General features: G+C 40.5%; 2 protein-coding genes across 3 annotated transcripts; both read right to left on the reverse strand.

The window, feature by feature from the left end:
* On the reverse strand, positions 1 to 2,218 carry LOC143851905 (uncharacterized). Of its 2 annotated transcripts, XM_077361398.1 has the most exons (3): positions 1,539 to 2,218; positions 1,381 to 1,450; positions 1 to 1,299 (listed from the first exon to the last, which is right to left on the reverse strand). In XM_077361398.1, exon 3 carries the CDS (start codon positions 1,274 to 1,276, stop codon positions 245 to 247), a length of 1,032 nt encoding a protein of 343 aa, XP_077217513.1. In that variant the 5' UTR covers positions 1,277 to 1,299; positions 1,381 to 1,450; positions 1,539 to 2,218; the 3' UTR covers positions 1 to 244. The 2 variants fall into 2 exon arrangements, with proteins under 2 accessions (XP_077217513.1, XP_077217514.1); XM_077361399.1 differs by having other exon boundaries at positions 1,381 to 2,218.
* LOC143850677 (uncharacterized) lies at positions 1,713 to 2,516 on the reverse strand. Its single transcript, XM_077359902.1, has one exon. It carries the CDS (start codon positions 2,514 to 2,516, stop codon positions 1,713 to 1,715), a length of 804 nt encoding a protein of 267 aa, XP_077216017.1.
* Positions 2,517 to 13,278: the final 10,762 nt, after the last annotated feature.

Here is a 13,278-nt window from a genome sequence, read left to right on the forward strand (position 1 = left end):
TGCAAAGACAATTGAGGAGGCGATCAACCCTATACGGACTCCACGTCGATGTCATTAACTTAATACCACATCAAGTTACGGGGCGGTTCGAATCCATCTTCCCTATCCCGGTCTCGGGCATGATGCATGTGCTGGCAAATCTGGTTTTCAATGAATAAATAGTACTGCTGCCAGGTCATTTGAAGCACATATGTTTGCTGGTATTGATGGATGTAATATTGATACATAGTGGGCTCCACTTGCATTAGCAATCCCAAACGAGGGTAAGCGGTAGTAGGGTCGGATGATGTCGGTGCTGCTCCAGAAGATGATGCCTCACCATATTCATGTGTGTATGGGTTATATGGCATCCCATACCCATATGATCTGCTTTGGGACTGTGTCTGTGTATCAATGCCATATGGGTGGCCATACTCATACCATGCCCATAGCCATACTGCCCATATCCGTAATAAGCAGTGGAACCCAATCCACTCTTAGCTTCGACCGGTCCATAACCATGACTCTGCGAATTCCCACCTTCAATACTCAAATTCTCGAATGTGTCTGTCAAGCTATCAACACCGTAACGAGAATGAGCATCTAAGGAGTCCACTTCTTCGTCGTTGGGCCGGTTCCCATGTCGTCGTTGGGATGCATCTGATTGCCAATGTTGGGGTCGTGCACCATGATCCTGATCCTGAGTAACGTTGTCAAACTCCCGTTCGCATGTGAATGGGCTAAGTCGCCTATAAGGCTCATTTTCCATACTTCTCACACTACCACCTCTAGCAGCAGAAGCTCCTACACCTCCTACACTGCCCCCATCATCTGTATTGTCGTCCGATGGCGACCAACCATCATCAGAACCCACTATTGGAACTGCAACGGGTTCAGGGAGGCCCTCTGTATCCGGCGACAATGTATCATCATCATCGACTCCCATCTGTTCCGTGATTAAAGCATTTGGTCTACCTCTAAGTGCATCCTGCACCGGCTCTCCAATCTCCTTCACCCACTCATAGAAAGGGTCTTCCTCACCATCTGTGCAGAATACGTCAGTGAGATCTAGAGGATCAGTGTAGGCCTCCCGGCTGCTATCTATCTCTCTGTGCTTCAACCTCAATCGTGTGTTATAATGGACATTCACAAGATTGTGCAAGTTTTCATGTCCAAGCCTGTTCCTCAGTTTCGAGTGGATGAGGTTGAAGGTGCTCCAATTTCTCTCGCAACCAGAAGAAGATGTTGTTTGAGATAAAAAATTTATGGCTAGCGATCTCAGGTTTGGAGCATCCATCCCGTATAACACCCACCACTCAGCTGCAAAATAAAATACAAGATTAATCAATTACTTGGTCAATCTATATTTATGCAATATATACACATCTTCTAAGCCTTTACCTGGTGCTGTGTTAGCTCTTCCTGTCACGGCAGATCCAATCCCAAAAGAGCCAACATCATCCCGAAATGCCTTGATGTACGATGCAGTTAACAATAATATCCATTAATCTAAAATTAAAATATTCCTCTCATTTATAGGGAAATAGTTCAATGTTCACCTGTGATAAAATTATTGATTGTTCATTCGCATCTGGTTCCAACTTCTGGATAACAGTCTACAAGTTTTTAATAAGATCGGCCCGAGTTCCAAGATACTCGCTGTATTGGTACTTTGGATTGAGATAGTATGCTAATGAAAAAAAGAAATCTTTGTTATATATTTCTATCATAAATCATGAAATAAGAAGAGATAATAAGTCTAGGTTGGTGATCGTGTTCGTACCAGCCAAATGAAGTGGGTGAAGTAGCATGTTCTTCCATCTAGTATCGATGATTTTATGGTAGCCTTGAAAGGATCGTGTAGCCGTCGTTTGTACTGCACCCTTCATCAACTCGATGGCATGATACATAAAACCCATGGTAGGCTTTTTATCCCCATCTACCATCCTCAAAACTCTTACTATGGGCTCTAATATATCAACTATTATCTTACAATTCTGCCAGAAAGTTGGACTACTGACGAGACCCTCAGCCTTCTGTCCAACTGCACTCTTGCTCTCTCTGTAATCATTCCACTCACTGGATGAGAATAATTGCTTTAATCCAACCTTCTTGTTCAACATACTTTGAAGAGCCACGTAGTTAGTGGCAAACCTAGTAAGCCCAAGGCATACCAAGTCTCCCCCACACTTCTCCCTCATGAGTGACAATACATATCCATGGTTGTATATGAAGTTAGTCACTGATCTGGCCTCAGCGACTATGTTCTTCACCCTCTCTATTTTCCCAATGTCCTTTAGCATTAGGTCGATGCAATGTGCCACACACGGGGTCCAAAATATATGATACTTCTCCATAATTTTTTGCCCCATCTTCTTGTAGTTGCTCCCATTGTCGGTGACAATTTGAACAACATTTTTCTCCCCAACCTCCTCAATTACCTCTACCAATAGTTTGTAGATGTACTTGTAGTCTTTGATGACAGCGGAAGCCTCAATACTTTTTAGGAAGACGGTCTTGCCATCACAGTACACCATAAAGTTGATGATGGACTGTTGTGGACCCCGATCCGAGATAGGCGGCGAGGGAACGGGTCCCTAACACCATCTGGATCATCCGCGTGTGTGGAGAGCTCTACCAAGGAACTCTCAAAACGGATGCCACCCTCATAGCATAGCACGAGTGGCGATATAAAAAGAAAGAGATATGTCTCGATCCGGAGCCAAGGCTCGAAACCAAGACATACCTGAAATAAACTCAGAGTCGCCATCCATGGATATGCCATGGAACCCTAAAATCAAATCCTCTGTGCAATGGATAACCAGAAATATATATGGGTTCGTGCCTGGCTACGAATGGGGAAGGTCTGAGAGCACCCCCAATTCGTCCGAGTGCAAGCACTTGGTCTCTTATGCCATTTTTATTAACTTCAAAGAAGTTTGGGTAAAAATCATGTGAAATGGGAACAATCCTCAGGAGTCGTCTACCTAAGCATGCATTTCCTGAAGATAAAAATAATAAACACACATAAAATAAAATGAAAGATGTGTCACCTAGGCATAGCTAGGTTATGAGTGACATGCCTAAAAGGTGTCTAAGTTCTGATGTGCAAACACATGCAAGCTATACCTAAAGGTATAGGATCAGTACAAGAAAGTAAGAAAACACATCAAAACATACGATGACTACACAACAAATCCTAAGACTCTAAATTATTAGCCCGAGTCCTCGGATGGTCTGGTATTCATCCAGAGAAGCCTACGTATCCCCGCCTCCACGAGAATCAAGGCAACGTAGTTCTTCGCGCCTATTCTAAGCTAGGATGCCTAAGACACCTAGCCATCTATCCTAGACTCGATCTAAAAGACCGGATTATTTATTAAAGTTTCTTGTATGATTATTTAAATTCCAGTGAATTGTGGATTTTAGGACACCCTATATGCCATAACTAAATGCAGATTAGCCCTAAGCTAATGCAGGTGGTTCCTACAACCTATGTGTAACTAGGCTGTATTTCCTAAGGAAAACCAAAGGTGGACTAGCGTATCCTATTCTAGTCATCACTCGGCGATGTGGATCGCCGACTGACCGGACGGAGGCGCTCCTATAACTCTAGGACAGACCCCTAACTCTAAAACAATCACCAACAAGCACACAACAAAACAAAGATCAAAACCTAACTCTAAACTCTCTATCTAGGACAAAGTCCTAACTCTAAAGGAAGAGCTTTTCGAAATCAAATGTTGTTTATTCAAAAAGGTTTAAAACGCTATTTACAAAAGTTTGGCTGGACTTGGGATATAAATCCCAAGCTGCACTACGTACCTCGGAAGAGTATCAAGCCAACGTAGTTCAAAACGAACTCTCCTAATTATTGTTTCTAAAACACTCAACACTTTTGGCTTTTTGATATTTTTTAATGTTTTTGATGTTTTTAAAGTTTTTCCAATGTTTTTGAGTTTCAAATTTCTAATGTTTTTGGATTTTAAAGCTTTTCAAATGTTTTTGGATTTCGAATTTCTGATGTTTTTTAGATTTTTAATTTCTGATTTCACCCTTTTGGTCAAAGACCTAAGGGAACACACAAAGCAAAACCCTAGATCTAAACCCTAGGGCAAACAGGGGAAACCCCTAAACCAAGCAAGCTAACTATCAAAGATGACAAAAGGATCTAAGACCCAGAAGGTAAAGCTCCAATGAGACTGGGTAAGTCTCCAACAAACAAGAGTAACGACAACACTAAGGAGAAGCTCCTAAAAACAACTAAAGGGATGGGGAAATGAGTCAAAGACTCTCTAATACTGCTATCAAAGGACGAGCGAGTCAAAGACTCTCTAAAAGAAAAGGAATATGAGTCAAAGACTCTGACAACCAACTAAAAGGATAAATGAGTCAAGGACTCTCTAAAAGAAATGGAAACACGAGTCAAAGACTCCACTAATACCAACTAAAGAATAGATGAGTCAAAGACTCTCTAAAAGAAAAAGAAACACGAGTCAAAGACTCCACTAATACCAACTAAAGGATCGATGAGTCAAAGACTCTCTAAAAGAAAAGGAAACACGAGTCAAAGACTCTACTAACACCAACTAAAGGATAAATGAGTCAGAGACTCCCTACAAGAAAAGGAACATGAGTCAAAGACTCCACTAACACCAACTAAAAGATAAATGAGTCAAAGACTCTCTAGAAAAACCAATAAGAGAAAGATTGAGTCAAAAACTCTTTAATAACAACACCAGAAAGACAAATGAGTCAAAGACTCTCCTACAACACCACCGAAAAGGCAAATGAGTCAAAGACTCTCCTATAACATCACCTAAAAGGCGAATGAGTCAAAGACTCTCTAATAACACTATCTAAAGGATGAATGAGTCAAAGACTCTCTAATCAAGGGCTGACTCCTATGCGAATGGACTATCGAATAAGGAGAAGCTCACAAGCAAAAGGAAAAAAAAGAGACCTTGTGCATATTTGGCAAAGGTAAAACACCCAGCCGGGCCGGACAGCTACCTAGCCCTAGGGTGCAACAAATGTACAACCCAATACCCATAAGGGTAGGGGTATGAAGCCAAGCCGAGTAGGGTGTTCTCCCAAAATCAAACGACGCACAAAGAGAAGGTTTAGCAAGAGAATGAGACCGGGGGGGTCTTCCAAACACACACAAAGATGGGCTCTAAGCAACCTTATCATTGCCCTCAAGGGGTAAGCAAGGCTAAGACAACTAATTGACCAAATTGGTCTCTAATTAACAGAGGCACAAATTGAGGTGCAACCTCAGAGAAGATTCTACAAATGAGGCCAAGCAGGCCTTCTAAAGGCTAATTACTTATAAAGCCAAGACAGATGACTCCCTAATAACATCAATAAAGATCAAATGAGTCAAAGACTCCCCCGATAACATCACCACACAAACGAATGATTCAAAGGCTCTCTAAATGAGGCAAGGCATGCCTCCTATGGATACACCATTTATCAAAATCAAAGCAACCTCCTTGAGGTTAAGCTAAAAAAGATAAACAATAATAATAGCAATTATAACATGATAAACAACATTAATTATCCCAGACCAGCCGCTGGGTAGCCTAATGAAGTAAAACAATTCCAAACACTTCAAAGCCAACCACAAACCCCAATACGGGGACTCCAATGAAATCAGATAATGCCAAAGTAATCATCTGATTTCCTACACATATAATATTTCTACAAACCGCCTTGAAATCAGACGATATTCGTGTCAAGGACATCGAATAGTGCAAATCATCTGATTTCCTTCTTCAATTAAATAATTTATTTAAAATAAAAAGAAATGAGTATGATAAGCTTTGAGATAATCTCACCTGAACACCATTTATTACCGTATTCAAACCCTAACTCAAAGCTTAGTACAAGAGAAGAATATCAAAATTTTTAACAGATTATACAAATGCATGCAATGATATTTCTGATTTTTATAAATTTTGGTACATAACAGGGGGCATCAACTTGTGCAGATTCAAGATCCTTGAAACCTTAGGAATAACCCTAAGCTTCTAAGTGCAACATACAATTCATTAACCAAAGACAAGTAAATGTAACAATAACGATCACATTTGATGGCTTCAATCAAGCGAGGATTGGAATATACTCATGTCAGGGAAAAGTAAGAATGAATTTGTACAGAGTAATCCGATTTCCATTCATACTACTTCGCTTTGATAACAACCCTCAATCAACTGGAAGAAACACTTACACAAGAAAAACAAGCTTCGTCTAATTCTCTTTTGCAAAACAACAAAGGCAGGAGGCACGAAATCATGAAATTCTTATGGGCACCACAACATTGAACATAAACTTTCTAGTCTTAAATCAACACTCAAGAGAATTACACTTTTTAAGCCATGAAATGATTACCCAAACACCAGACAGAACTATAACCATACCTCATTTAGTGACCATTAAAGAGAAATTACCAGCAGATTTCATGATTAATATATTCAAATCTTGAAAATATAACTATGAACTCTTCACGGAAGACACAACCATACGCTTCGGAGTGAATTTTCGAGAGAAGAAATCAGCACAAGAAATCAAACAGATACATTCAATTCAAGACAATAACATAGAAATTTATCTGAACAATTGTAAAAAATAAAAATTAAAAAAAAACTATTGAGCTTGAAAATGCAGAAGTGAGGGCTGAGAATAACTAGATCTGCTGCGAAATGATAAGATCTTTTCGTCTTTTTAGCCTTTCCTCAAAACTCCCGATCAATCAAATCTCAAATTCAAACAACTTGACCAAATTCCAATAAAATCATCGGATCTGCCGACTATTTATGAAGAAAACACGGCTAGATCTGGATCCTAAATGATCGGATCTAAAGAATTTTCAAATTAGGGTTTCAAAGTTAATTAACAGATCTAAAGCTTGCTAGCTTGCAATAAGCTTTGATGCGAAGAAATAACAAGAATTAGTGAAAATCAATAAGAAGAAGATGATGATGCTAATATCCACATGAAGATGATCAGAAAATGGCTAGAATTAGAGCAGCAATGGCTAGATCTAGGGTTTCACAACTCAAATCTAGGGTTTCAAATTTAGAAAAAGGGGAAAATAGATAGATCAGGATTGGATCGGATCTCAGGCGAGATCAAATGAGGAATTTGATTTCTCTTGATTCAGATCTACTCTCTCTCCCTTAATCTCTCTTAGATCTTTCAACTAAGCTTTTAAACAAGAACAAAAACAGAACAAAATCACTTAGTAGAATAAGAAATATCTGACCTGAGAAAAAGAAATTCCACCGGAAATAATCGGAGAACCACCGGAATATGACCGGAGCTTTGGGGGAAGATGATCGAAGAAGAAAACCTCCCTTCTCCAATTTCTATATCTCTCCCTCTTCCTCTGCCTTTTTCTCTCTCTCTGCGAGAAACGAAATGATGGGAGATCGTCAGATCTGGTTTGGGGTTTGGGAATAGAGAAGAAGAGGGTCTGAGATGAGATAGGGTTCTAGCATTGGGGTTTGGTGAAGGGGTTTGGGAATATATCTCCGGCGGAACCGCCGGAGAAGATGATCGGAGTTAGGGTTTAAGGTGGAAAAATGGTAGGGATAGGAGATCAGATCTGATTTTTTAGTGGGATGAGAATGAGGATGATAGAGATGAGGAGGATACGGTAGCAGGAGTAGGGCCGGATCTATGGCCGGAGTTAATGGGGTCGGGCGCTCCTCCTCCTTTCCTTCTCTCAAACCCCATCTCTGTATTCTATTTCCTCTCTTCTTCTTTTTTTTTTAAACGAACCCATGGGACCTTATAAGCTGCTCGATCATCTCTTTTATAGAGATGATAAATTTGCCCCTCTTTATTTCTAAAGACAACCCCCCTCTTCAATACAACACCCCCCTTTTGCATAATAAAGATCACTAAATTCTTTGCCCTGACTTTTGTACAATAAGCACCCACCTTGGATAACCCACACCCCTTTTCTGCTTACTAAAACATTAATACATTATTTTATTTTTTTACTCTAAGCAGGCATCAGTTAGATAATGCACTCTCCTTCTTGACTAATTCAGCTCCCTTCTGGGTTCACACCACGCTCACTATCTTGGTTTGCTGGCTAGGCAAACACGCTCAGATCTCGACGAAATTTTTCAGGGACTTATGGGAGACCCTAAGCTACCCCAGGGTTTAATTTGGGACCCCAGCTCACTAATTTGACGAAGCTTCGCACAAACAACTCGAACTTGGGTCTGGTCAAAATGGGGTGTCTACAACTGTCTCATGGGACCAGTCCAACCATCGGTCATGATTGTGACTCCGTACTCAGGCCATTGTTTCTTTAACCCATTTATATATTTCTTCAGGTCCTCAACCTCCAAGGGTAAGTACTTATTCATGATTTCGTATGAAGTGGGAGCCTTCACTCCTCTTCCATATTCGCAAGCTACATCAACAAAATGCTGCCAGTATGGGCTGGTTGCGGCATTTGCCGGGATGGCATTGTAGGAGGCAAATTTTGCATATGCTCTCCCAACAGCTTCCCTCGCACTTCCCCACATACTTTTTAAACTCCTCTGCTTTCCCTTTCTGCGCAATGCAGGGTCCTTGCTTCCTACCTCCCTGACGCTTCCCCCACGTGTCAACCCCGGCTGAGTTGTCCTTTGTTTCCTTGTACTACCGCCGCCCACCTCATGCTTAGATCGGGCCCAATTCGGCCTAGTGGATGCAAATTCGGCCCTCTGCCTTTTGTCGTGCTCATCAGCTAGTGACTCTTTCACTGCACGCCTATGTTGCGATCTGGTGTATCATGTATCGATATCGTATGGGAATGTACTATCATCATCATCTTCGTCGCTGTCATCTACATCGCACCTTCCAGATACAGCATCGATGAACTCTTCTCTCATCTTCGCTTTATCCGCCTTACCTTTTTTCTTCTCCTCTAGGGAGTTTCTAATTTCGTCCTAAACCTCTGTAGGGCAATTTCCGCACCCTCTTACATCTCCTCCTCTACCTATCAGGTAGTGTTTCAATCTTGTAATACCACCGCCGCCTATTTTCTTACCACAATGATTGCAAGTAACCCTCTGTGTGTTGTTGCCATCAGGTCGACAATGTTGCCAACCAATGTCTTCATCTGCATTCTCCTCCCGAGCACGACGCTGCCCATGTGCCATATTGATAGCTTCAAGGGGCTGTAAAAAGTACAAAATGATAACACTATTCAGTATTTTGAAAAAAGGATCATCCTAATGAAATATTTTTTTTGGGCATAAACAATTGACGTTCTGGCCCATCAAATGAACAGTTTGTAAATTACTAGTTTGCAACATTCTATAGTAAGGTCAGGTGACTAGTTTGCAACTCATAAATATCCCACTATAGTAATAAGGATTTCTAGCGTCCATCACAGAAGGCATTTTGCAGATGGGTTGTTGCATGTGAAAGTTTGCTGAAAAGTGAGCCTGTGTGGCTGCTCTCACATGCAACAGCCCATCCGCGAAATGCCTTTTGCAATGGACAGTAGCAAATCACATAGTAATATACGTGTGTGTAACAAAAGAATCCTTCCAAGGAATTTGAACAAGAAAAAACTTTTCTAGCACCATATACCCATTAGTGAGGATTGCTAGTTCAAAGAAGTGTCTGTCCATTACGTTCCCAAATGTGCTACATCAAAGATGCTATAAGTGACATGTATGGGGCACTAGAAGTGCAACAAGCATCATTAATTACTAAAATCTCACTTTTCCTGATTATTGACCTATGGGTAATACATGATTAGAGATAAAAGGATATTTTTTTTTATAATTTCAAGTTTCTTCACTATTGCAGGTCCCAGCATGTCACAATTACGATACATTGTTTAGCAATGTCCTTTTATTTGTTGAAGTGTACCTACGAATTTGTAAGCCCATATAGTCCAGTGTATTTAAAAAAATATTGTGGCTTAGACCATGAGATTTTATATGTTGTAAGCCCCCATTTTTTTTAAAAACAAATACTGTCGCTTACACCATAGGATGATCCAAATAGTCCATTTCGTGGGCCACAATGTAAATAAGTTGTGCCCCAAAAAAATCAGTTCCATGAAAGTGCAAATATCATGTTCTATCTCTAGATTTAAATGCTGAAATTTGATTAGTTATTTCAATCTCTTCTTTTTAATTCTGTAAATTCAACTTTTTACAAGGAAAAAAAATACCCCTATTTGACTATTACAGTCTCTATTCCGTCCAAATTTCAACAGTTCTATTTCTTTCTTTTTTACAATAACAATTGTATCTTTATTGTTATGTTTTTTTTCTCGCCTGCGCATCGCGCGGGGTGCCCCACTAGTATATATATATATATATATATATATATTCTTTCTTATAAGTATTTAAAAATTTTGGGGTATGCATCAGCATTGCACACAGACACAACCATATATGATATATCTACTAAGATATAACCAGAATCATGCATTTGCTAAATATGGCCCAGTTGGTTATTAAATATGGTGTAAGCCCTTATAGTCCCTTATTTTTTTTAAAGTACTACGGAGTACGGACCACATCATAGGATGGTCAAAACCGTCCATCTAATGGAACACAACTTAAATAGGTTGTTCCCCAAAAATCATTTCCATAGGATCAACCCAACCCTCTGATCTATAGAGGTTTCCATAATATGCATTTACTTTATAGATCGGAGGCTTGGAATCATCCAATGGAAAATTGTAGGGGATCAACCTATTTAACTTGTGTTACATAACTTGAATCACATGAACGGTTGGATCATCCTATAGTGTGGTCCGGACAGTAATTTTTGGAAAATAGGGGACTATAAGGGCTTGCACCTTATAAAATTACACTGTAATGAAAAAAAATATAATAAACTAAAATAAAACACTTACCCCTCTAAAAGATTTCTATGTGGAGCTTCGAAGAAATCCACGATTGGCCAAAATTACGAAGAACAAATTGGTTTTCAACAACTCACAGTAGGTTGTAAGAGTAAAGAATAAATACATAATATATATAATGCCTTCCGCCCTTCCCATCCTATTTCATTTATAGGGGAATAAAGAGTTAAAGAGTAAAGAACTAAAGACTACATATCATATGGCTCCCTCATTTAAAAAAATTGATTCCCTCATGCCTCTTCAAAAGTGATGGACTGATGGTACATTAGTGGGCTTAAGGTGACAAAAGACTTTCACATGCAATTAAATAATGACATTGAATCATTGATGCCCTGCCATGTGGCATGTGCCATACTACCATCACATATTCACAAATCACAATTTCACATGCCTTGCACACAAGGGGACAAAAAAATTTCACAAGCAAGGCATCTTATGTCTAATCATGGCAAGGCATTTTCCCAACTTGCACAAAAGTTGGGAAAATAAAATCTGCAAATTTCATGGCAATTTCATAAATTTAGTACAAATTTTGGGAATTTCGGCCGAAATTCACGAAATTTTGGCAAAATTTTGTAACCAGCCTGGGTCCACATGGCATACAGAAATTTGGGGCGAAATAATAACCCGTTTCGAGTTTTACTGATTTTGGTGTCGGTCTGCACCGAAATCTGAAATTTCGAATTTCGGTCGAAATTTTAAACCATGCTTCTGACTACCTCTAGTAGTGAAAATTTTAAAATCACAGAGGTCAGAATAAATTAATTCAAGAAGTGTGCTTCTAGAAATCGAACAAAAAGGTTTTCTAGTGATCTTGGTTTGTGCAGACACTTCACATCTGTCAAATTTAATCGACGTATCTAAAAGTATATTATAACTAGGTTTGAGGGAGAAGAAGAGTTTCAAGAGAAGAAGATTGTTCTCTTGATGCCAAACACACAAAGAAAGTAGCCTAAGTTGTAATACTATTCAATACCCTTCAAATTTCACTGAAATGGCTTACATATGAAGAAGATACATGGCCCAAAATATAGCCTAAATTCCAAATCCGAGATTAACTTTTCTTAATTATACTTAGATTTCCTAAGCACCACTAACACACTAACACATGAGAAGTAAAAGCAATACTCAATTCCAAAACAAGAAAACTAAGTCCCTAGGCCATTAAATCCCGCAAAGGAGATTTCCAATGTGGTCAAGTCTATCTTCCAAGCTTCCAATGTAGAAGTAAATGAGAAACAAAGTTCCAAGGAAGTCCAAGAGTCAAGTTGATAGATGGTCAAGATCTAGTGGTCAAGCTTAGATTTCCAACATAGCGTGCTGACACATGGTGTGGGGGCCACACGAACTGCTAGTGAGATGCCGCCACATGACATAACCAAATCAAGAAGCTTGGTGGAAATCCCAATCCCCGGCCAGCTGATGGTCGGAAATCTGGCGTATGGCAGCGGGCCCCGAATTCTCAGACCGCATATCCCGGAAGACTGTAAAACATCATGTTGTCCATCACATCGCTGACCCGTAAATCCCAGAGGGCCATACGAGTCCCCTGCCATCGCCCATGCTTGTGACCATATCGGCCATTATGTCACCGGCCAATGATCCCTAGATCCTCGTTCTATAAAAGGGAAACCTCAACTCCGATTCAAGGGTACTGTAACAACCCAGGTACGCATGATGACCTCAGTACCTTGGGCTCCGAGCTCTTCTTCTCATGGATGTAGAGCTCTTCCTTCCACACTCATCTTTTATTTTTTGCCTCCTCTGACTTAAGTGTAGGTCATTCCTAGCCGATCGACTTCTTTGAGTGCAGGGGCAGAGCCGACCACCCCTCTGCCACAACGAGACCGCGAGACCCATCCGAGGAGTTCAGATCTGAGCCGCAACAAATTGGAGCCCGCGATAGGGCCGGTTAGGTGCGCTCGATAACAAAAAATAAGTTGATCATCATGACACCTTAGAGGGAAAAGAAAAACCGGAAGATATACCCAAATTCTCATCCCGTGCACAATTCGTAGGGCTCGAAGAATCATCTTCAGCTGTCCAACAATCGACACTAAGACAACGAGCAGTTAGCTCAACAAGTGAGTCGGCTTGGATAGAGGATGAAGAATTTGACTAACATTGTCCAGAGGCTGGCTGAAAGAGAGGACTGATGGCCCAGAGCGAGATGTGAATACAATGTCGTGTCTACCCGAGATCCTTGTCACTCGAGCTCAACTTTCAGCCCCGGTCGTGACTAGCCCATTCAATAGGTCAGCATGACAAGCCATAACCAAGAGAATGAGGACCTCCGCGCCTAGATCTGAAGGCTCAACCAGATGGTCGCTGGGATGATGAGAAGGAAGAACATCCAAGACGTAATCGAGTTCGATGACGAGCTGCCCTTCACTAAGGAGATCATG

Source organism: Tasmannia lanceolata, unplaced genomic scaffold (genome assembly GCF_043159265.1).
Source record: "Tasmannia lanceolata isolate RefF3 unplaced genomic scaffold, GAP_Taslan_0.1 ptg000018l, whole genome shotgun sequence".
In the NCBI taxonomy this organism is placed as follows: Eukaryota; Viridiplantae; Streptophyta; class Magnoliopsida; order Canellales; family Winteraceae; genus Tasmannia; species Tasmannia lanceolata.